General features: G+C 34.1%; 1 protein-coding gene and 1 non-coding gene across 4 annotated transcripts in view; both read right to left on the bottom strand.

The window, feature by feature from the left end:
* LOC136024726 (E3 ubiquitin-protein ligase RMND5A-like) overlaps positions 1 to 25,842 on the bottom strand; it is a 69,317-nt gene that overhangs the window by 30,114 nt on the left and 13,361 nt on the right. For 2 of the 3 annotated variants that reach the window (XM_065700152.1, XM_065700153.1), the window contains exons 2-5: positions 19,591 to 19,736; positions 15,773 to 15,910; positions 10,139 to 10,276; positions 6,243 to 6,375 (exon numbers count right to left, since the gene is read on the bottom strand). In XM_065700152.1, the coding sequence (XP_065556224.1) occupies positions 6,243 to 6,375; positions 10,139 to 10,276; positions 15,773 to 15,910; positions 19,591 to 19,736 (555 nt within the window). Of the gene's footprint in view, positions 1 to 6,242; positions 6,376 to 10,138; positions 10,277 to 15,772; positions 15,911 to 19,590; positions 19,737 to 21,159; positions 21,249 to 25,842 lie in introns of those variants that run through there. The other variant, XM_065700154.1, reaches the window with a different exon arrangement.
* On the bottom strand, positions 11,607 to 11,678 carry Trnap-ugg (transfer RNA proline (anticodon UGG)). The gene has a single exon. It is a non-coding gene; the product is annotated as a tRNA-Pro (tRNA).

Raw genomic sequence — 25,842 nt, 5'->3', positions numbered from 1 at the left:
TTGACAGATTTGTCCGAAGATTGAATGACCTTACCTTATAATTACAAGGGAACAGTCATAGTTTAAAAAGTAAAGGCTGTCGAAAAGTGCAAGTTAAAATTTTTTTTTCAATTTTTGAATTAGTTTTGGAGTTTTGAGAATTAAAGATTCAGATTTAAAATAAAGTCTGATGAAATAAAAATTAAACATCGCATATTTGACTAATTTGTCCAAAGATTGAATGACCTTACCTAATAATTACAAGGGAACAGTCTCAATTTAAAAAATAAAGGTTGTCGAAAAGTGCAAGTTAAAAAAATTTAACAATTTTTGAATTAGTTTTAGAGTTTCTGGAAAGTAAAGATTGAGATTTAAAAGAAAGCCTGATGAAATAAAAATTAGACATCGCAAATTTGACAGATTTGTCCAAAGATTGAATGACCTTACCTTATAATTACAAGGGAACAGTCTCAATTTAAAAAATAAAGGTTGTCGAAAAGTGCAAGTAAAAAAAAATTTCAACTTTTCCTGGAAAACTGAAATTTATGAAGCAAAATATTAGGCAGCACACATTTTCCTGGTTTTAAACATTGTCAGCGGAAGAATGTCTTGGTGAGGCGGACATACATACTCAGACAGACGTTGAACATATAATTGCGCACCATGATCAAACAGTTCGTGATAACAAACTGTAAGTAAGGAGCAGCTCAATAATCACCAAAGCTCTGGAGAAAGGAGTCTGTATAGCAAGACACATCAAAAGAGTCAAATTTTTATGCTGATTCAAAATATATGAAGTACATTAAGAATAATGTTTTGCATCAAAAGTTACGAACCTGAGAAAATTAGCCAAATTTTGGATAAAAGAGGGAAATTCTAACAAAACTTGAAGAAATTTCAATGAAAATCATAAACGTCAAATTCAATAGCAGAGAACTTTAATGTAGAGATGACAAGCTTTGTCATACAAAAATGTACAGGAAGAAAAATATATTTTTTTGCCAGAAGAAACATTATGGATGCGTCATTGTCCATATGGGAAATTTTCCACAGGTGCAACTTTTCACCAGAGGGAATGGAGGGTGATTTCCAGGAATAAAGTTCACAGAGGGTATATTTCCAACGTGATTTGAAAGACGATCAGAACTTAACGACTTTCAAATTTCTTAAGAAAGTAAGCTAAGGAGAATTTTTACGGCAGTATCGTCTGTAGAAAATTTTATGGAGATTTTTTTTATAGCGAGAATGGAATCGTTAGGGGTAGCTTTTCAGGAGGAAGGGGGGGGGGTATTTTACGCGGAAGAAACTTTATTTTAAGGAATTTTCTTTGGGAAGAGAGATTTTTTCGTTGAGGGGAGTAGGATTTCCTAGCATTATTTGGAAGACAATGAGAAGTTAAATAATAAAAAAAACAAGTTTTTCAGCTGAAATTAAGGAGCAACATTAAAATTAAAGGAACAGAAATTATTTTGTATACGAGGGCGTTTTCACCTTTTTCAATATTTCCACTTTACGCTATAGTTAGACTTTTAGTTCCAATTACCAAAGAATGACTGCTGAAACACAAGGATCGTTTAACTAGAATAATAATCTTTCTTAAAATTTCTAAGATACTTTAGCGCAAAGAGCGACTTATTTAAGAGGGGCAACCCACCACACATACAAAACAATGTCAGTTCGTTTTAGCTTTTAATGTTGCTCCTTATTTTCAGTTGAAAAAGTTTGTCTGTTTTTATTTAACAACTTCAAAATCCGATTTGAAGATACTCTAACGATGGAACTACCACCACAGATCCTAAATCTGTTTGATGAAACAGAAGTGGAGATTGTGATACTACTACAAATGGAACTACTCGAGCTTGTGATTGTGATACTACTCGAGCTCGATTGTGATAGTACTACAAGAGGAACTACTCGAGCTTGTGATTGTGATATTACTCGAGCTCGATTGTGATACTACTACAAGAGGAACTACTCGAACTTGCGATTGTGATACTACTCGAGCTCAATTGTGATAATACTACAAGAGGAACTACTCGAACTTGTGATTGTGATACTACTCGAGCTCAATAGTGATAATACTACAAAAGGAACTACTCGAGCTCAATTGTGATAATACTACAAGAGGAACTACTCGAACTTGTGATTGTGATACTACTCGAGCTCAATAGTGATAATACTACAAAAGGAACTACTCGAGCTCAATTGTGATAATACTACAAGAGGAACTACTCGAACTTGTGATTGTGATACTACTCGAGCTCAATAGTGATAATACTACAAAAGGAACTACTCGAGCTCGATTGTGATACTACTACAAGAGAAACTACTCGAGCTTGGAACTAATGAAGAGCTAAAGGTTGGATTTAAAAAGAGGGTATCAAATGTTTGGGATGCTGGCAGAATTGTCCCAAAAATGCCTAAATTGCGGGGGATTACAATAAAGCTTTTGATAGTGTTTCTCCTGTCATATCTTGTTAAAAATAAGTTTTAGTTTCGTAAAGAACCTTTTGACAAAAACAGAAGCAGATTGAATATCACATAAAGGAGATATTTGTGGTTATTCCTGACAAAGCCGTAGGCAAATATTGATAATTTGATGCCAATACGTCAAGTACATTCTAAACATTAAAATTATGATTATTTTGTGATTGTCATTTTAGAAATTAATTTGATTAATTAATTTTAAAAAATTAATTAATTTACTGACGTTTAATTTTAATTCTATTATTTTTTCATATTATACTGTAACATGAAAATAATAATAATTAGTGGTGTAATAATTAAGTATTCAAATAAGTCAAACAAAGTACACTATTTTACTTTTTAGTTATTTTTAGAAAATACACTATTTTGCTTCCGAATGAGGAGTTTTCTAAATAAGACAAGAGACAACTGGTTGGTCGCTTGTGCCATAAGTAGATGTAAAAAAAGTTAAGTTCGATAGGATTTCTTTTTTGAATGGTCAACTTTACTCTTTTGAGATTCACTCACAGCACAATCCATGAATTAATTAACAAATTAATTTTTTTTGTCTCAAGAACTGTTAATTCGTTGTTGGAACTTAGCCGCAACAACAATTTTCATAATTATATCTAATCATAAACATTTTTGTCGAGTTCGGGAATATGAAATAAAAGGGGGTCTTCCAGAAATTTTCTGGTCTAAAAAACAATCTATATAGGCCAAAAAGAATATTCGTTAAGAACCTTAATTATAGGGAGAGGATGTAAGGGACGTCATATATATGACCCCATTTCAAAAGCATACATACGGCATATTTGCCTCAGTAGTGATTGTATCTTTTTAGAGACTATGATATGACAAATTACACAAGAACTATATTATTGAAAAAAAAACCTATGACTGGCGTCTTATTTTTAGTATATTTCAAGAGCATAAATTACATCATTTCTACCCCACACCCCTCTCCTAGGACTGAACTTATAGTTTTTATATTTATGACGCTTGCAACATTACACGAGGAACACAGCTAAGTATAAATATTGAGTATAATTAGTCCATTTACAAAAGGCGTATTAAGTAGTTTCATAATGTCCAAAGGACAAAGGAACAACCTAGACCATCTAACGTGACAAGATCAATCTGAGCAGCAAAGGTAAAAGGTATTAAAATGTCTAAAGTAATGATAAACGAAAATGTAAAACAAAGTCATACACTCAGAATACTCGTGTTAGCGACAATTACATAAACATAATATATGACATAACATATCTTGTCCGAAAATAAGCAATAGCAAGAATTGAACAAGTCAAAAACAAAAGTGAAGAACAAAAAATATGCAGTTACAATACATGCGACAACAAGGAGTAAAACGAATTAGAAATGAAAGTGAAGAGCGGCTAAAATATTGCCATCGCGAGAACCAAGAAATATGGGTTAGAAGATAAGCGACATCGAAAATTACAAGCGATAGTGAGAAAACTAACATCAGAACGTGTCAAAAATGGAGTGAAGAATAAAGCATTGTGCTGTTAGAAGACAAGCGACAAGAAAAAATCAGAACGAGCCAAAAATGAAAGCGAGGAAGAAAGAAATATTATGTTAGAAGAAAATGCCACCACAATCTTCGATGCCAACAAATTGTGGCGCAAAACACAATACAAACCTACAAAGATACCATAAACTACGCAACTGTTGATTACAAGTAATCGGGACCCTTCAACGTTGTATATATTCCTTGGGAAGACCTCTATTTTTCCAGGAAACAGTAGCAAACAAAAATGACTCATTTAGACATTGCTACTCACAAAGAAAATTGACATTGCTACTCACAAAGAAAATTAATATTCAAGCCTGCTATATGTGAAGTGCTGGAGGTCGTTCTCCAAATCAGCTACATAGTTATTTTTTTTCCAAACTGGCATACTGACATTTCTAGTCACTAAAACAATCTAAAAAGGTGAGAACTTTAAAAAAGTTTCTATTTCTCCCACGATGGTTGTATCGAACCTATGGTGACGACATGACATCAAGAAGAGATCTATGCAGGTCACAACTTTAAGGGAGAAGTAATATTTTTCCCAGGGTGGGAGAAACCTATGGCAACGCCAGAGAATGAAGAAGAGGCTCACATTGCCTGCGATTAGAAGACAAACGACAATGAGAATCCATACATGAAGCCTTTCCGCGAAGCCACGCTGAGCTACGCGGCACGTATCTATCTGGTAGAATCTATCTAATAAGATAGATATTTTCAAGACTAGACTTGAATAGCTATAGAAGATGAAACTAATCAAATCTCGTTTAATATCCTGCTTCTTGGCTTGCCAAAAAGATCGAAACGCTTGAAGAAAAGCTACGTCTTTCAGCCCTCTTCGTATTTAAAAAACAGTCACTATATTACAACAGAGCAGAGCAAAGGGAAGATTTAAGAGAAATGGGACATTCCTAGGAGGGTGTAAAATCGAGAGCCTTTGAATAGATTAGGATGTAGAAGGAGCGTGCGTAGCTGTGCTGACCTAAGCAGTGCAGCCTGCAGCAATGAGTTGTTAGCAGTAGTAGTATAGCGAAGGATTTTGATGAAAAGCTAGGACTTGGTGCTGGTATTAATACTTCTCTATTAGTCGTACTAGGAAGGATAGTACAATACACCCAAAGGCTTAAATTACAAGACTACAAACGTCGGAAAAGTTGCACACAGAAACAGAAGATCAAGATTTCTTGTAGGCAGAATATATGTGATCCGCCACTTCGACAACCGAAGTGGACACGACATTAGAGATTTCTCTCTGAGTAGGCTACGTTTGTATCTTGGTAAAAAGAAGGAGGAGTAATGTCTGCGGCTGTAGTCCCTCTCAGATTTTAGAAAAGCTTCCATCATCATAGCCTAAATAGGACTTAATAAAACAATAAAAAAAACGGTTTGAACATTTCTCTAACAATCTTTTGATCAACCTGTTGAAAACCCAGCTACCAACTCGGAAAGTCCAAGTTTGACCCGGGAAAGTGACAAACTCCTCTTAACCTCCCAGCTTGATTCGGGTTTACCTTGACGAAGAGGGCATCCAAAAAGACGACATTGTAGATTGCCCGGTTTCGCCTATAGGTGTAACTTATCCGTTAGGTGTTACGTGTGGTGTACGCACGCCCCATCTCAAAACGAGCTACACTTTTGGCAGCCTAAGGTGGCTGCTGAGCTATATCAGATCGAGGTAGTACCAACTCAAAGGGATTCTGAGTAAGAGTTTGTCAAGACATTTTCTAGGCTGTAAAGGTAACCCACGGTTATAATCTTTATAGTTATTCTCATCAGAATCAGAGTGCGCCCCACAGTGACACTGCTAGCGTTTTCCTACATATCAAACAATGCTATCTGCTACCAATGCTATCTGCTAACAATGCTATCTGCTAACAATATCAATATCTATGCTATATCAAAGCTATCGATGCTACGATATCAATGCTAACGATATCAATAGCGATATCAAAAACAATAACGAATATCAAAAAAAGATATCGATAACAATATCAATGCTATCTGCTATCAATGTTATCTTGCTTACAATGCTATCTGTTATCAATGCTATCTGCTAACAAAGTCAATATATATGCTATATCAATGCTATCGATGCTACGATATCAAAAACAATAACGAATATGAAAAAAAAAGATATCAATAACGATATCAATGCTATCTGCTATCAAACAATGCTGTCTGCAAGATTTCACCAAATGGAACTTCAAATTTCCAATTCCCCTTTCGAAATCAAAATGAAAAAAAAATATTTGGGAACGCATACCTTTTTGATGGGTTCCAGCAAATTTAGGAAGGTATATTCTTGCATATGTAAGTGCATCTTTTTGTCTTGATGGTCCTTCTTGAATCAGAGATATAAAACAAAGTCGATGCAATTTGAACTCCAGACTGGATCCCTAAAAATCAATAATTTAAGAACAATTGCTATTTTAAAACGATAGCTATTTTATTTTAGTGATAATTATTTAATAGTTTACTATGATTCTTTCGATTATTTACATTCAGTCAAGCAACATGGTACCGATCAAGGCTCGGTGAAGCGACTTTTAGACACAAAACATTGTCAGGCCCTCCCCCAGAAAAATTCGTACCCTTCGTAACCTAATTCACACACAAAAAAATTGTATAATTTCCCCAGATTTAGAGAAATTATGGGTATTAGTCATGGGTATACCCATGACTAAAAGATGAGACGATCGAAATTTCGAAAATTCTATGAAACCCCACAGAATCTGGAGATTCTGGTCAAAATGTGTGAAAAGAGAAAGGCTTTCATTGGCTTTCAGTAACAAAAATCAATTGCAATAAGTTATACTTAACGCAGGGCATACGTTGCTTCGGTACAAATGTCGGTAAAAACTAGGATCATCCTGAGTAATAGACATTTCCTACCCCGACTACCTAGCAACCCTTGAACTCCAAAGCTTGGAACTCCGTTTGGGCGACCTTATCCTGAGGTCTGGCAAAATGCTGCTGTCTAACCCTGCCCACCGTGACACTTTACCAAATGAAGCCCTGACAGTCAGCCGCACGAGACATCTTTCGTCCCTTTTTTGAGGTCAATATATAATAGTGCATATTAACATGTTTTGTATTTCAACATCAAATTAGCCATTTGAGCTACAATTTTTGTTTAAATAAACCTTTCTCTCTCTCTCTCTAAGAATAACCCAAAGATGATTTAGATTTTCGATAGATAGAATTTCAGATTTTCAATTTTCCGATTTTCTATAGATAGATTTAGATTTTCAATTTCAAGTTAGTTTTCTAACTTGGAGTTAGACTTAATTCAATTAGTTAACTCTAACTTGCATATTTTCAAGTTCGAAAACTCAATTCAAGTTGAAACCCAATTAATAAACTCAATTAATAAGACTAAATTGCTCAATTATTAGTAAACCAAGTGTGAGAACTTGATGAACTTATCCTCGTCCCTTCCGAAAACCAAAGTTTATTTTCCGAAACTTTATTTAAAGCATCTCTCAGTCTAATCCATAACACACTAAAAAGTAAATTGCTTTTTACAGGGATCAGGCTAATGCCTCTAAAATTACTACTCTAATACTTATCACTTATCTTACGAAATGTTTTCACTAAAATTTTCCTAAAATCTCAACGTAATTCCATATCAAAGATCATATTCAAAATTTGCAGTCTCTTTATTCTAACTTCGTAACCAAAATATTTATAAACTCATTTCAGATAACACACAGTCAACCAATCTAACCAGATTCCTGATGCTAGCTAGCTAATCCATAAAATCAAAAATCCACAAACAAAAACAGTTTTTAAGCAAAAAAATACCGAAGGCACAATTTTCAAACGGAGTGCCGTTTAAAAAATTCGCTGATTTTAAGGGTTTAATCTGAAGCCACCCCCGATAAAGCACCCAAATTCTGCATATGCTAAACAGCTGGGAACACGACATCCAGTGAAACACTGCGGGCAGTACTTGATGACATAGTATTATCATTGTTTATTAAAATGTCTTCGTCTTTTAACGTTTATGAAAAATATAAATTTCAGTAGAAAAGTTCAAATTTTCAATTGTCCTGCTTATTTCAATTAAAGCTAAAAAAAAAAAAACAAAAACAAACAAATATTAGCCCCAGCAAAGAGCAGAAGTCTCAAGTTGGATATATAAATAACAGAGCATGTCATAAATAAAATAATACACCTTGTTATAAATATACTAATAACAAAAAATAACCCCAGCAAAGAGCACAAGTCTTAAGTTGGATGTATAAATAGTAGAGCATGTCATAAATAAAATAATACACCTTGTTATAAATATATTAATAACAAAAAATAACCCCAGCAGAGCACAAGTCGTAAGTTGGATATATAAATAGTAGAGCATGTCATAAATAAAATAATACACCTTGTTATAAATATATTAATAACAAAAAATAACCCCAGCAGAGAGCACAAGTCTTAAGTTTGATGTAATGATATAAGATCATAATATATAGAGAATTATATCAGAGCTTGATATAAATAAAATAATACACCTTGTTATAATTATACTAATAACAAAAATTACCCCAGCAGAGAGCACAAGTCTTAAGTTGGATGTATAAATAGTAGAGCATGTCATAAATAAAATAATATTTATTTTATTTTTTGTATAACAGAAAACCTGGTTAGCCAAAAAAAAAAGGGAAATCACCCCAACATGGGCACACTAAAACAAACACACACACACACAATTTATTATTTATAAATTTTATATAAAATATTAAATTAATATAAATTTTGATGAAGAATTTTGAAAATCCCCAAGATTTTTCTGAATATAGGCACTGCTTCTTCTTCCAGCACAGCAGAACATATATGTACATATGAACATATGCACATACGCACTTAACTTCAACTATCTGGAATATTAACGAGCAATTTTAAGTGTTAACAAAAAATTATATTTTATAAACAATATCAACTAAAAATGAATCAACACAAATCATGAACTACAAATCTTTTTCTCAATTCAGGATTTTTAGTGATAAAATAAGGTTAGGAGCAATAATCAGGCTCAAATTCGATTTGAGAGCGATTCAACAGGTTTTATGGGGGCGAGGGAACTTAAGATAATGTATGAACCCTTACAATTATAAAAATTGAACATTCCTATTTTTCCACATATACAACATCATCTAGCATTGCCCAACTAAACCATTAATTTAACGATAAGCCAAATAAACATATTGCTTTTACTTTAACTCTTTATTTCTGCTTTACACTAGACTCTGGGAAACACCGTCAACATTATGTACCATTGTCTAAGAAAATCATTAAGTTAGTGATAAAAAGAACATGTTAATTTTTTTACCACCCAAAAGAAACAAAAGGTATTCACTTTTAGGTCTTTTCACACTTATAATACTTCAATAATAATTCAAACTTATCGTAAAAAACATCCATGACTATATTAATCTCATCATCTACGAAAATACAATGCTAATTAGTCTACAAACCTGTGGATAAGACCCTAGTCTCTAAGTAATCTACGGATAAGACCCTAAAGTTTGACACCATCTATGCGTGGAGTAGATTACCGCTTTAGAATCCATCCAAATATCAAAACTGGAGGTAGATTAAAACGCGAGAAAAAGGTTTTGAGAATAAATTTTCAGAGGACTCCTTAGACCAATAACAGCCGTGAATACCCTATTGCTCCCCATGAAGATAGACTGTGTTTTAGGAGGGGTAAAAGTGACTTTTCGAGCCACAACTTTGTCTGGGGGTCCTTTGGTCTGATTTTCTGGATAGGATTGTTTTTATCCCTCCCAAGGTATGTATACATTCCCCTGTCATGCAGATATGTGTAAGGCTAAGATCAAGCAAACAATTTATTGGAATTTCTATAACAAAGAGCTTACATTTGTATTTCACAAGCAATAGGAGAGGAAAAGGGATTACTCCCCTCTACATCTGTTGTAGAGGGATTACTCCCCTCTACAGACAGGGTTTCCCCACACAAAAAGCCTTGGAAAAGGCCTCCCATTGAACCATGATTATCGTGTTTGAATTACTATGGCCGTACTACTAGTTCCGATTTGGAAAAAAAGTTGTAATACTTGTACTTAACTTACTATCATTTTAGTTCCAATTTGAAAAAAAATAGTTGTAAATAAAGTAAAAAATTGTTCATAAAGTTACCATTTCGTGTAATTTATCCTTATGACGATCACACCAAGCAAGTGCGCTTTGAACATTGCCTCCTTTCAGATGTTCTAAAATTTGATTAATTTCTTGGAACGGCTCCTTTGATTTAACATCAAATGCCAACCCAGCTTCCTGCAATGAAAAAGAAAAAAAACACTTTTTAATAGGCTAAGACTAAAATAACTTATCTAAGTAAGCCAAATAATTGGTCTTGATGATATTGGCTTACAAATCTCCATCCCTACCCCTCTCCCCAGAGGCGTAGATAAGATTTTCAGCATTCGGGGAAAATATCGGTCCCCCCCCCCCTGCGGCACTACTAACACAATATGAGTAAACAAATATAGTTCATTTTTAGGCTAAAAAACTAACTTTTGCATCCCCCCCCAAGGGCTCCACATGGAGAGTCACCCCCTCCCCCCTTCCCGTGAAAAAAAGGCAAAAAGAGGATTTTCAAAACACTAATTGCCAAAAAAGTAATTTTAAAACTATACATTTCATCCATTGATCAATTAAGGTCAAATGATCAATTCCTGAAATACCAAAGAAAAAAGATATTTTCAAACTATATATTTCATCTGCAAGAGTTTTAACCAATGACTTGTCCCAGAATTCAGTAAGATCGAGGTATCACTAATTAAAAATTTTACCATTTTTAGGTTTGGTTAAATTTTATGTAATTTTTTTATGTATAATTTTTTTATTAATTAGTTACCAGCATGATTTTCGGAATTAAAATAAAAGCGAACATAGTAATGAAACCAGAAATGTTGAATCAGTTAGAACTTGATTCCAACTACTACCATAACTAAATTTTCTATTAGGTATGGCCCTGAAGTCTGGAACAGACTTCCGGCGGAAGTAAAAGAAAAGAAGACCCTTGAGGAATTCCATGCTTCTTTGCGATGTATTTGTTCTAAACAGAATTGTTGGCATGGATTGAATAATAGATTTTGGAGTGAGTAAATACTTGTGTGTTAAAAGATAAATTGATTCGTGCGTTGATTGAGTTGAAGTATCGGTGTGTGAAAGGAAGCATGATGAATTATAGAGCATGTGTGTGGGATTCCTTTCAGTTTTCTATAAAAAATATATTGCCTTTAGAAAGTTGATTAATTGTTTAGTAAGGGTGGGGAAGGAAGGAGGAGTCTTTTTCCGAGGAATTGTATTAGTGAATTAGCAGTTGAAGGACCCTTTTTTGGGTCGTTCCAAACACGCTAATATACTTCAGGACATATTTCTACATTGTTAATATTATATGCACTTTTGTTATTATTATATGAAGATTTCAGTGATTGCAATTTTTCTTTATACACAAATTGCTATTTTGTATTATATACATTTTTTATTATATGAAGATTTCTATGTTGCTTTATTCGCGACCCATTTATTAATAAAAAGAAAAACAAATCCACCGAACAGATTTTACAAAAAAACGTTCGTATATTAAATTTCTAAAATCGGGCCTGTCCGGGATTTGAACCCGGGACCTCCTGCACCCAAAGCAGGAATCATACCCCTAGACCAACAGGCCATGTGTAAAATGCATAATTATTTAAAATATTGACATAGAAGAACAATTGCAAAATAACTGTAGGCCACACAAAACTTTGTCGTCGTCAATGGAATGGGAAGAGTTCACAAGAAAGGATTTAAACGAAACTGGAACTTCATTGGACCGGGTAAACAGTGAACCTTTGAATACAACGAATGGAGGAGAGGCATACTGGAGGAGGAGCGTAAAAAGTGGAATGAGGTTAATCCTAATTAAATATGATAAAACATGATGATAAAATAGTACATTAGAAACAAAATTATGGAAAACTAACCTAACCCCCCAGCCACCTCTGTATATTAAATAATTAGTTAAAATATAGCTACATCACAGTATTTCTCACTGAAAATAAACCAGTTACAGATAGGGAAACCGGTTAATGTAGGATACTACAATGCGTAATTCTTGAATGTGTTTTTAATCACCAAAAATACCGTCCATTTTTTATACTGAGGTGGTTTTGCTGTATTTAGGTGCCTTTTACAAACCCCCTTTTTTATAAGAATATAACCTGTCACCCAACCTTACGACCGCGGGAATCAAATCCTGGGATCCCTATTGCCAAACAGAACACCAGTCTAAATGGAGTACGACGCACGCGTGGATTACGCTTCAGTGTGAGGCCCGGAGTAAAAAATATTATACCCCCTTTTCAGCTACAACAACCAAACTGAAGTCTTTTTAACCCTCCACTCCGCAAAAAAAAACTTTTAGACGTTTCATCTTCTCCCCCTCCCCCCATCCATTACTAAAAATATGAAATTTAAATTATGTTAAAAATTGTGAAATATAAAATACGTTATACGAAATTCCTAACTGAAGGTTCCATCAGTTAGGTCAACTAGAGAACACATGGAATCCCATTGATAAATACTTATTCAGTAGGTTTTGTACGACTTTCTTTAGTAACCCTGAGGATTTATTAATGATCTTCTACATAGTTTTGTGCAATAAAGTATTCTCTGACTCTCTACAAGGCGCAAATTTTCCTAGGACCAGGGGTGAGGATTTACCGTCATCTGTCAGATTTTTTCTTCTCAATCTATTTTTTTTACGATCCTTTTAGGGGGTAGTGAGTCTTCTAAGTGTCACATCAGACCTAACACCCCATCGTAGATCTGACAACTCAAATTTGCCAGTCTAAGATTTTTCTGAGCTCTCAAGCCTCGAGAAAGTGCAACCGTGAACTCGCTGCATAACTCGTTCTCCAAAAAAAGTTTTTTTTTAGTTTTAATTTTGGAGGAACTGGAAAATTTTTGGAGGAACTGGAAAATTTTGGAGGAACTGAAAAGCAGAATGTTTGAAATTAGCAAGACAATCAAGTCCAATAGAGAAGTTCCCTTTTGACATATTTTAGCTCTTGACTTGCTTTTAGCTCTGTTTATTTTCTATAGTAAATTTTCCTAAAATTAAGCAATGAAATTCAAATTGAAAATAAAATAATATTTGGCTGTTTGAGTAAACTCAGTCCAATTCTTTTGGCGAGTTTTCAGTGAAACTTTTTTTTGAAACTCTAAGATCAGTCAAAAAAGCACGTTTTTTGCAAACGATTGTCATAATTTGGGTTTAGAAAAACTAAAAAAATTACTTTTTTAAAGAAAAAGGTTGTTGAAGCACAAAAAAGCCTTTGACTAAGGTGCATGCGAAAAATCTTAGATCCTAGCCTAACAGTACAACAGTGTAGTTCCCTTTTTACATATTTTAGCTCTCTAACTTTCTAAAGTAGATTTTAAAAAAAATAAACATCGAAACACAAATTGAAAAAAAAAATATTTGCCTCTTCGAGTAAACTTTGTCCAATTTTTTTGATGAATTTTCAGTGAAATTTTCCTCAATCTGTAAGAACATCCAAAAAAGTCCCTTTTTCGCAAACGGTTATCATAATTTTCGATTAGAAAAAGAAAGAAATGTTTTTTTTTAAATACTCTTCTTTTTTTAAGTTGAGGGTATCAAGTCTTGGCTAATTGTAAAAAATCCAAGACAGATAGTCCAATTGAGTGAGAGGAAATTCTGGCATTAACACCTTTATTAGGATTGCATAAAAACGATGTTAGTTCATCTGTTAATAGATATGTGTTACTATTATCCGTCCATGCGTCATTCCTAGGGCCAGTAGAACTAAGGTAGATAGTCATAGAAAGTAATCATAGCTACGTAGTCATAGCGTATAGAGCGTAGTCATAGCTACGGAAAATCTTAGATCCCCGCATTAATTATAACTTTAATTATCAGTAAAAAGGGAGGTCCTTTTTTTTCTCTAGTCCTTTTAATAGGAGTAGATAAATAGTTTTTAACCCCATGCTGATGAGGCAAATTTTTGCTGATACTAGGATAACCTGTGCAGAAGCAGTTTTGAGCAGTTTTAAAAAATATTTGGCTGTTTGAATAAACTCAGTCCATTTTTTTTTTGGTGAGTTTTCAGTGAAATTTTCCTCGATCTGTAAGAACATCCAAAAAATCCCCTTTTTCACAAACGGTTGTCATAGTTTTTGATTAGAAAAAGAAAGAAGTTTTTTTTTAAATCCCTTTTTTTTTAAAGGCACCTTTGACTAAGGTTCCTATGGAAAATCTTATACCCTCGCCTTATTAATAGCTTTAATTATCAGTAAAAAGGGAAGTTTTTTTCCTCTAATCCTTTTAATAGAGTAGTGAAGTAGTTTTTAACCCCATGCTGATGAGGCAAATTTTTGCTGACACTAGGACAACTTGTACAGAAGTAGTTTTGAGTAGTTAAAAAAAAATATTTGGCTGTTTGAGTAAACTCAGTTCAATTTTTTTGGTGAGTTTTTAGTGAAATCTTCTTCAATCTGTAAGAACATCCAAAAAAGTCCCTTTTTCACAAACGTTTGTCATAATTTTTGATTAGAAAAAAAAGGAAAGTTTTTTTTAAACTCTTTTTTTTAAGGCACCATTGACTAATGTGCCTATGGAAAATCTTAGATCCTCGCCTTAATGATAACTTTAATTATCAGTAAAAAGGGAAGTCTTTTTTTCACTAGTCCTTTTAAAAGGAATAGAGAAATAGTTTTTAACCCCTGTCTCCTCATGGTAAAGCGCCGGAGGCCCAACTCTAATAAGCTTCTCCAACTCTTTGTATAAGACAAGGATAAATCAAAAATGTACAAGTTGTCCTAGTATCAGCAAAAATTTGCCTCATCAGTATGGATAAGGATTGAAGCTCAGAGATCAGCCGGATTTCGAAGCAATACTGTAAGGAAGGAAGGAAGTAGGTAGTAAGTTGGGAGGAGTAGGAAGGTAGGAAGTTGAGGATGTGGTCAGCTTCAAGTTTTTTTTTTAGGGTGAGAGTGGTGATAACAGAAGAAAACAACCGGGGCCTAAAAAAGCATTGGGAGAAAAGAAGAAGAAAAAGTAAAACAAACACTGCCAAAACCTTAGAAAAAGCTACTGTCTCTAAAAAAAAGGTGTACAGCCTGAAAAACTTACTGAAAGGGTTAGTAACAAAACCGTACTCGTTTTGAGTACATTTTGGTTTAAATTTAAAATGGGAACTAAACACAACTAGTCTAGTAAAAAGGAGTAATGCTGGGCTGCAGATGCTCAAGCTTAACTTAATGGCTAAACTTAATAACAATTGATTTTAAAAAGGGTTTCGATCTGATTGATCATAACATTTTAATTTTTAAGCTTTTAATTGATTTTAGGGTGAACACTGCTGTTGTGAAAATCATTCAGTGTTTTAATAAATAGGTTCCAAATTTTAAAATATAAAAAGTTTTTCTCTGAACCTGAGCCAATTTCTTGCGGTGTACCTCAAGGTACCATCCTGGGTCCTATTCTTTTTCTTTTTTGTAAGACCGTATCCAGGTGAGGAGGGTTAACGAGGTTTGCCCCTCCCCCTTCCCAAAAAAGTTATCCGACTCGGTAAAAACGTAACAAAAATGCATATGAACAAATTTTGGCTTCATTTTTTAAAGTTTTTTTGTACCACCCTCCCCCAAACAAAAATCTTGGATGTGCCCTTGGCAAGTACGCAATATAACAAAAACATTAGAGACTTTCTTGAGAAAGCTCTACTTAGAGGAAGAAACCTCCTTTAAGAAAGAAAGAAAAACCTTTGCTAGTTCTTCACCAACTTCAACTTGGCCACTTCTGAAAAAATGGTTGCAAATCACTTTGTCCAAGATTTTCATCTTTTCGTCAGTTCTAAATTCCTTGTCACTAACAACTGAGTCATAGTCTGGAACAAAATTCTGAAAAGAAAATACTGTTTTTCATACAATCCTCATATAACTAGAGTCCTGACCGGTGATGCTAGACAGGGATAACTTCAGAAGCTTGGGAAATAAAATTCTATTTGGGGTGCCAATTTTTTTAAATCTATCTGGCCAAAAAATGCTTCATACTTGTTTAACTTGGGCTCTGTTATAATTGTTTAATCTGCCTGCGTTTTTTTATATATTTTTTTTTTTTACAAAACGTCTCAAGCGTAGCGGATTCAGTCTTTGACTAAGTCTTGAAGAGTGAACACAAACTGCTATAGTCGGATTATTTTTTCAAGTTATAAGAACAAAACTATTATGCAACTGAACTTTGAAACAAACTATTGCTCAACTGATTTTTAATCTCTGAACCAATCGATTATATTCAATAAGTTTGTAGTTTAAAAATCAGAGCCAACAGGACAAGTTTTTTTCTGTCCTAACATCATTTTTGAAATGGTGAATCTAAATATGAAATCAATTTTTTGTGTATCAGCTATACTTTTAGAAATATATCAGTATCGTCCACAAAAAAAATTCTGTTAAATCACTATCTATCAATGACATCCGATTCAAACTATAAGAAAGCCATTTAGCCAAAAAAAATTAATATACTAATTTCGTTTTAATTATTTGTGTACAAAAAGCAAGATCAAAACATGCATTAATTCAAAAACGTCCAGAAATTAAATAAAAAAAACAAGTTTTTTTTAACTAAAAATAAGGAGTGAAATTAAGACTTAAAACGAACAGAAATTACTCCGTATATGAAAAGGGCTAATCCTCCTCAACGCCGGCTCTTTACGCTAAAGTGTAAATCTCGAGGTACCGACATAATGCCGATACTTAACTTCCATGTTACTGAATTTAAAAATGTATCCCAACATTGTTTCAACTGTCAATCCCTCCATCACGATAGGGCTGGTTGCCAAAGACATCTATCTAAGTTTGTCCATTGTTCTAGCGTATACATATACAGTGACGAAAAACCGAGTACTTCGAAACTGTGTCAATTGCTCGGGTTCCCATGTATTTTAGAGCCTTTTACGCAATGCCTTATTCGGGGGTTTGAATACCCCCCCCCAGCCAAAATGTTTGTCCAAATTGTAAAAACGTAACACAATGAATATAAACAAGCTTTTGGTAACCTTCCCCCGAAAAGACTCTTTTTGTAGCCCCCCCCCTCCCCCGAAAAAAATGCAGGATATGGCCCTGCTTATATATCCGTCCAGAGAAGTATTCTTGTATTGAGGGAAAATATGAAGTAATGATAAAGGTAAACATTCTAGATGTGCAAGGTAAACATACTAGATGGGCAAGGTAAATATACTAGATGGAAGAAATTTTAAAAAAAGTAAGCATTGGCAATGGATTTGGACATGTTGCAGTAGGCCTAAAACCGGAATTGTCTTTGAAATTAAGCAAAAAACTAAACTACAGTACAAAAAGAAACTATGGTGTGAAGTAATCCGTTGGTGTGCAGTTCCATTTTCTCCATTTCTCATTATGGTGTGCAGTTCCATTTTCTCCATTTCTCATTTTCAGCCAAGGATGATTAGTATACATAATAGCCATATTCTTAACCCAAAGCAGCCTTAATCCTAAATCTAACAGGATTATACAGAGAACTGAAAACAGAAAAATCCCCTTCGATTCTTCCTATTATTATTAGCGTGCTGCTGTTTGGAATTAATTCCTCCAAAAATAGGATAAATATCCTCCTTGGCCATCGCTGGCGCACAGAAAGTCAATTCGACGTTTCAGTTGCTGTGTGTTATTTACAGGGCCAAGTAGCAAGCTTGTCCCCCAATCTTGCTGCAGCAGGGATTGAACCCGGGTACCTCCGTATTGCAAAGCAGAGCATCAATCCACTGTGCTACAACAGGGCCAAGAATGGCCCAATCCACTGCGCCAAAAAAAATAATTTCGAAAGCTGCAATTTTCCTTTACTTCTGCAAGTGAAAAAAAGAAACAACACACTCTGGAGAGCCTTAAGTTAGTATTTGTGATAAAGATGAGAGTGATTGACTAATTTCACCCAAAGAAGGTTTATTAAGCATTATTCCTCACTTTTTTCTGCAATTAATGACTTGCCACATTCCTTTTATAGTTGCCTTGCTTTTGTTTACATTTTTCATTTGAAATAACAAAATGTTGAATTAATAAGGTCTCTTCATCATCTGTTGGAAATAATACGAAAATATTAAATTATGGTTTGATTATCTGGTGTTATATACTCTGGTTAACATGATATCTACTATTTATGTTCCTTACAATATCTTTTTAATTTATGTTCCTTATTTTTTCTGCTGAAGAGGTTAATGTTCCCCAGTCTAACATTAAAACTGGAATTAAAAAAAAAAATATCCAAAACTCAAGAAACTTGAAGAAATTTAAAGATAATGCTAAGATTTTGCATCGAATTTGGACATGTTGCAGTAGGCCTAAAAGTGAAGTCATTTTTGAAATCAGGCAAAAACTAAACTACAATACAAAAATGAAAATTTGTGCTTTGCATAAATAAGGCTTCCGTCTTTTCAATTTCAGAAAAGTAATGGACAGATTTGTAATAAAGATGACAATGATTAACCCTAACTAATTTCACACAAACAGGGTTAAAGCATTATTCTTCAGATTTTTCCCAATAAATGACTTGGCATATTCCATTTATAGTCGCTTTTTGTCTGCATATTTGTTATTTAGAAGAATTTATTACAGAAGTATTATCTGTTCAGAATTATGTCACAATATTGAATTATGGCTTGATTGACCATGATGATTAGAAGAGATTAAACCTGGTGTTGTAGATTTTGGCTAACATGTTATATAATATTTTTGTTCCTTAAAACCTCTGACTAATGTTTCATATATGTTGGTCAGAGAAAAATAAATTTTTAATTAATTACTTACTATTGTCCTTCTATTCATAATACCTTAGCAAAAGTTTTTGCAACTATCTCAAGAATAATGACTGCAATTAATGACTTGGCACATTCCCTTCGCGTTTTTTGTGTATTCGTCATTTAGAATAGGCCTATAGAATATCAAATTTTTATGGCTTATTTATCGACTGTTGAAAATGATATAAAAATATTAAATAATGGCTTGATTCACCTTGATGGCAAATTAATTAACCATTTTCGACAAATTGAGTAACAAATGTGCCTCAGTTCCGAAACAATACCTGATAAAATTCTGTGAAGTACAGCACTCTCATTACTTCAGCAAAGTAAATTTACCCTTCATTCTTGGTCTTATCATCCAGTTACCATATCCTGCAACAAAAGTAAAGAGCTGCAAAATGTTCAGCTTTCCCGTTTCAGCTCTGAAGTGAGCTATGAATCACATTAGAATCAAGAATCACCTGGGGGGTGTGTGCCTGGAATTGGATGCAGTAACACTCACTAAACAGAGTGATCCCTCTTACAGGGTACTTTCAGGAATAAATATAATATTCTCCTCTGTGCTCTTGATTTAAGGCTTTTTATTCTATTAATCAATTCAGCTTTTATAATTTCATTTTACTTACTGTAATTTCCTATTATTATATAGCTGGAACAGTGATTCTGGTGTACTAGTGGAACTGGTACTAGTGATTCTATTCCTAGTAAATTCAGCAGGTATAAATTATAAGTAAAGAGAGTGTTGTCTTGGTTTGTGTCTATACTTACTTTGTCTATAGATTTTCCAACTTTTGAAACAGTGCCATGTAATTCACGATGCTCTGTTGCAATTCGACTTGTTGCTTCCTTAACCTTGGTCATAACTTGACTGAGTATTGATATTTGTCCAAAAGTCAGTTTACTCTCAGGAGGGGCTGAAAATAAACCACTATTTATATAAATACCCCAAAGATTTGCATATGAGCATGAACTGCAATATCTCAAGAATATCTAAGATCCCCACTGGAGAGCCATGAAAAAGACATGTTAAAGAGCAAAAGATGTTTACACTTTGGCCTAAAATTGAACAGTTTTATGGAAAGTCAGAATTAATTTCTTGTGAATAATAAAAAACATTGCATTAATATCAAGATCTAGCTCCCCATCTCAAACACTTTCTGTATGTACCCATACAAAAGTAAACAGCTGTCCAAGAGAGATATGAATAATATTGTTACAAGGAGACGGATGGTAAGGAGTTAAAAGACTTTTTATCCCAGAAAGTTATAATATTTTCAAAAGTATTTCCTTCCCTCTTGTCCCAAGATCTGTTGAACACCCTTTCTCTTCCAGTTCCATTTTTTTACAAGAGATGAAGCCAATTTTCTGCATTGTTAAAAAAATAAAAATCTCAGTCTATATAACTTAAAGCATAAAATACATCCTTGTCTTCCCAACAGTCAGGTCCCTGTTACACCTTCTTTGAAGTAGAATAATGACAGATTTTCCAATGCATGTGATTGAAGGAACAAAGAGACCCTGTGATTACAACCAGCTGAAGGATTGGCATGTTATTTTTACCAATCAGCTTGAAGTTTATGGGACAAGTACACTGGGCAAATGTGGTATCAAACTGTTCTCTGACATTTGCACGAAAAAGTTTGGATCCAACTAAAATCTATAGAGAATTAGTCTGGACTGGACAGAAGCAATGCGTTTTCCCCCACTCCTCATATGAAAGTGTCTGGATTCACTTCGAATTTTGTAGATGGTACCAACAACCTAGGAGACAAACACAAAATTTTAAACTATTATCTCTTAGAGCCGTCCTTGCAGAGTGGATTGGTGCGCTGGATTCAAGGTCCTTTGTCTGAGAGGGCGAGGGTTCGAATCCTAAGGTAGCAAATTATTTAGTTTGGGATGGGGGTCAGTGGTGTGACTGTAAGCTCAGCTAGAGTCGATCCAGCTCTAAATGGGTACCTGGAGAAATCTGGGGAACGTAAACAGGAAGAGAGAGAGAGAGAGATAGGTTTATTTAAACAACATCGTAGCTAATAGCTAATTTGCGTTGCTTCACTATGCTAAATAACAAACTAAGACAAAAAAAAGAAGAAAATATCACTCGGCTTGCGTGGCGGTTCATGCGTAGAAGTAGCTCTACTGTAAACAGTGCTGACATCTAAAAAAAAGGGACGGTAGCAGCATCTGGTGGCTTCGTCAGAAGATTAAGTCACCAAGTTCGAAAAAGTAGATGGCGCCACCGTATACAGGGGTGAAGAAAGGTCAAATAAAGTATCTTCCTATACTTAATTTGCATATTGATGGCACAGAAAACTGTCAGGGTAGTCACTGCTTTACCTGTTGACGCCATTGACGAACCAGCACACATATATTGGGCACTATTAAGCTAAACTTGGTAGATGGGCTCTGCAGCTGTGCTAGCGCAACAGCGCCATCTACCCAAAAAAAAAGGATGGTTGTCCCCCATTGCACTTCCTGGCTGAAGGGCCAAGAAACGAAGATCAGCACCACTGGTAGGGAATGTAAAGTCTAATGCTATATTATCTTGTAAATTTTTCTTTATCGCAGTGTATTAGAAACCAGTAATGTAAAACAAGTTCATCTTCAGGGGGAAGAGACTACATAAATGTGCTAACTAGTTGGCCACCAGTTCGCACAGGGCAAAACGAATTTAAAATATATAGTTGCGCAACTATATCGTTTTTTTTTCAATGAAAATGAAGAAAAACGATCATTTTTCAATAAAAAATATCCCTCAAAAAGGAATTTTTCAAAATCTAGAGAGGCAAGGGCCCTCTCTACCCCCGTTGGCACCACTGTATATAGTGGTTACATATCAAAATAATAATACAAGGTAATGCAGAGCGATCTCCATATTGAATGAAGCTCAATGCAACTAATTCTTGTATTTTTTGGCATTCAAAAGGAAATTCCAATTACTGAATTGCATTCAATAGTGCTTCTTGCAATCTATTGAATTACTTATTTGCTTACTCTCTGCCAGAGCTCAAGAAGCTGCAATGCATACAGAATTTTTTTTTTTTATTTGTCAGAATACATTAAAAATTCACTTGTTACACAACACTCAATAAGCTTGTTGTAATTAATTTTGTGATTCTTGGCATTCAAACAATGAGCATCATGTTTGGAGGCAAACTAATTAAACATACTCTATCTTTTAAACAACAACAAAGACTAGAGCAAGTTTTATGTTTTGAATGGGGTATGATGACATTTGCTTAGCCTATATATAAAGTGTATCTTAAAAATAGCAAACTTAGATTACATCACATTTTAAAAGAAACAAATTTTCTTAGAGCACATTTTAGAAGTGTTGAAGGTTTTTTTTTAAACCTGATCAGTGTATAATTTGGGTTCCGTATATATTCCTGAAAGTTTCATTCATCTAACCAACTTATTTTTAAGATAGTGAACAGACTATAAGCAATAATTTTACAACTCAAAACACTGTATTAAAATGATAGCAATACCATCTTTGTTAAATACATAGATGGCCATTGCAAATCTCCGCCTTTTTATTGAGGTTTTTGAACGTTTCGTTTGATATTTATTGAATTATTATAGCTTCTGTATAGCTTAATATATGCGTACGATTGCACCAATTAAGGCGGAGCTTAAAAGTAAAGGCAAAATATTATTTTTAATTAATGTTGTCCTTTCATTTTCTTCCTACAATTTAGTCATGATAACAGTTTTTACTTACAAGTAACGTTTTCCCCCTGTCTGACAGGATTTTCCTCTCTGTATGCATAAAGTCGTGGCTTCAGGTCCTAGTCCCAAAAGTCCAAATAAAACTTGTCTAAGGTTTTACACCTTTTATATAAGGTGTATCTTAAAAAATAGCAAAGTAATTAAGAGCAAAGCTGGATTTAAACAGCAACAGCCTATTTTGAGATCGCCTTTAAGGGCCAGGTCATCATATTTTAAAAGAGATAAGTTTCTTTAGAACACAACATTTTAGAAGTGTTGAAGGTCTTTTTTTAAAAAAAAAAGCCCTAATTAGTGCATATTTGGATTCCATGTACATTCCTGAAGGTTTCACTCATCTAACCAACTTCTTTCTAAGATCTTGAACAGACTATAAGTAAGAATTTTACAACTCAAAACACTGTACTAAAATGACACAAAAAATTGGTCAAAATATTGAACCTCATCTATATGCAAAAATTACTGTCAAGCTAATTCCTGTCATGTTGGCAACAGAGCAAGTATAGGGATCACTCTTTGAGATCATCTGTTTAATTCGATTTTGAGTTAAAATTCTAGATTATGGGCTTTTTCCTATCTAAAAAAAAAGTTAAAAGAAAATACAAGGGAAAAAAAACAAAATAAATTAGGGTTTCAAATAGGGACAGGTCCTTTTATTAGACAGTAAACGAAAATATAAAACAACAGCTCTAAATATGTCATTGACACAGGCAGACATCATCATCAGTAGATGATGCCATCATAATTTCACATCTAGAGTCAATGGTATAGAATCGATTTTTCAGCACAAAATATTTCACAAATGAAACTTAAATAATGTATGACACTAAACAATAAGATAAGATAGTGTGAATCCTCATTTTCTAAACTGGGCATAATTTCTAATTGCTAATTGGTAAAATTATTTACTATGTGGCTGAAAATCACCAGACTTGAAGTGGATTCAAAGATTATATCTGCCAGTGCTGTCACTTACTTGAAGTACTACTTAAGTAAAATTTTCCATTACTTGTACTTGTACTTAAGTAAAAACTCTAGGGTGTACTTATTCCTTGATACTTAAGTAAGATTACGAAATACTTATTACTTAAGATACTTTTAATGTACTTGTTTTTCAAATACTTCACCTTTGACACGAAAATTTTGTGTGTTTGTGCTTTGGCAATGTACAAGAAAACATCACCTTTAGGTTTAGAGCAAACTCAGATATAGCTTTTGTGTGTCTGTGCTTTGGCAATGTACAAGAAAACATCACCCTTTAGATCTAGAGTAAACTCAGATATAGCTCCATGCCCTATTTTTGGATACGAAACTAGGTATTTGTTTTTGATGAAAAAAATTATAGTAAGATTAACACTTGGTTTAATTTTTGTTTATAAGTTATATAACAAAGACAATTGAAATTATTTCACAGTTCACTGGTCGACAGTGAGCTAAAATCCCTTGTTTTGTTCTAAATGTTGCATACTGTAGTCCATATGGGCTTAAATTTCTGACATTAGTGTTTAAGTTTTGCCATCTCATCAACTGAACCAGATTTCTACCATTTCATGATCTTCAGGACCATATTATCGGTAAAACTACTGAAGCAATGAATTTTTGCCCATCTAAATGTTGTCTGCAATAAACAAGTCTAGGGAATCAAACAGTTCGTGGTAACGAACAGTAAGGAGCGACCCGGTAACGAACCTCAATAGTAAACGAAACTCTAAGAAACGGAATTTTGACGCTAAAAGATACATCAAAAGAATCGGATTTTCATGCTGATTTTAAATATATAAGTTTTATCAAACTTAGTCTTTGTCATCAAAAGTTACGAGCCTAAGAAAATTTGCCTCGTTTTCGAAAATAGGGGGAAACACACTGTATAAGTCATAGAATCTTAACGAAAATCACACCATAGCATTCAACGTATCAGAGAACCCTATTACAAAATTTCCAGCTCAAAAAAGCAACAAAATAACAAGATTTAGAGTAAACTCAGATGTAGCTCCATGCCCTATTTTTGGATACGAAACTAGGTATTTGTTTTTGATGAAAAAAATTATAGTAAGATTAACACTTGGTTTAATTTTTGTTTAAAAGCTATCTAACAAAGAAAATCGAAATTATTTCACAGTTCACTGGTCGACACTGAGCTAAAATCCCTTGTTTTGTGCTAAATGTTGCACATTGTAGTCCATTTGGGCTTATATTTCTGACATTAGTGTTTAAGTTTTGTCATCTCGTCAACTGAACCAGATTTCTGACATTTCATCATCTTCTGGATCATATTATTGGTAAAACTACTGAAGCTATGAATCTAAATGTTGTCTGCAATAAACAAGTCTAGGGAATTCTAGCTGGATCCAATGCAATGGTATTTTGTCAAATTCGTTCCAGCAAATTCATGTATTCAGACGAATCTGACTTCAGATTTGTCACTCCATTCATAAGTTAAAGGCCCTACTAAATTAAAGGAAAACTCAACTTTCTTAAGACTTGAAACCCTCTCCCCCTCGCCCTATTTGAGATAGGGTTTGTGATACCAGAACTAGATATGAGCCCTGATCTTAGGCATCTTTGGTCTAGTTTTCATTCGGATCCGTTACTCCATTTGCAAGTTATACTAAATTAAGCAGAAAACTCAAATTTTTCAGGAATTAAAACCCACTCCCCCTTGTTAAATTTGAGCTAGGGCCTTTACCTCAAAACTTGATATATGTCATGGTCTTAGGCCTCTTTGGTTCAATTTTCATTCAGATCCTTCACTTCAGTCGCAAGTTACTCTGAATTAAACGAAAAACTGTATTTAGCAGGTAAAGCCCACTCCCCCTTGTTTTATTTGAGCAAGGGTCTTCATCTTTCAACTTGATGTGTCTCATGATCCTTGGCACCAAATCTGGCCATCAAAATTTTCATCCAAATCCAACCAGCGTTTCTCCCCCTATACGTGATTACACAGACGGACGGACAGACAGACAGACGGACGGACAGATTTTGCAACGTCTTAGGTAGCCATGTTGGCTAATTGGATCAAAAAAGGAAAACAATAGCATATCATCATCCAGGTATCATCACCTATTTGGATAGTGGAAAATATCCATCAAGATAAGTTTTTGAGATCTGTCTGTCTGTCCACCCGTCTGTGCAATCCAGTATAGTGGGAGAACCGGCAGTCAGATTTGTATTGAAATTGAACTATTTGGATTAAAATTGAGCTTAGTTAGGGCGATGGAGCTTTAAGTGTTAAAAAAAATCGAGATTTTCATTTAATTCACTGTAACTTGCATATGGAGATGAATTTCAGTG

The sequence above is a fragment of the Artemia franciscana genome, chromosome 3 (assembly GCF_032884065.1).
Source record: "Artemia franciscana chromosome 3, ASM3288406v1, whole genome shotgun sequence".
NCBI lineage: Eukaryota > Metazoa > Arthropoda > Branchiopoda > Anostraca > Artemiidae > Artemia > Artemia franciscana.
The sequence above is the reverse complement of the archived record's forward strand: the minus strand, read 5'-3'. Positions and strand labels throughout refer to the sequence as shown.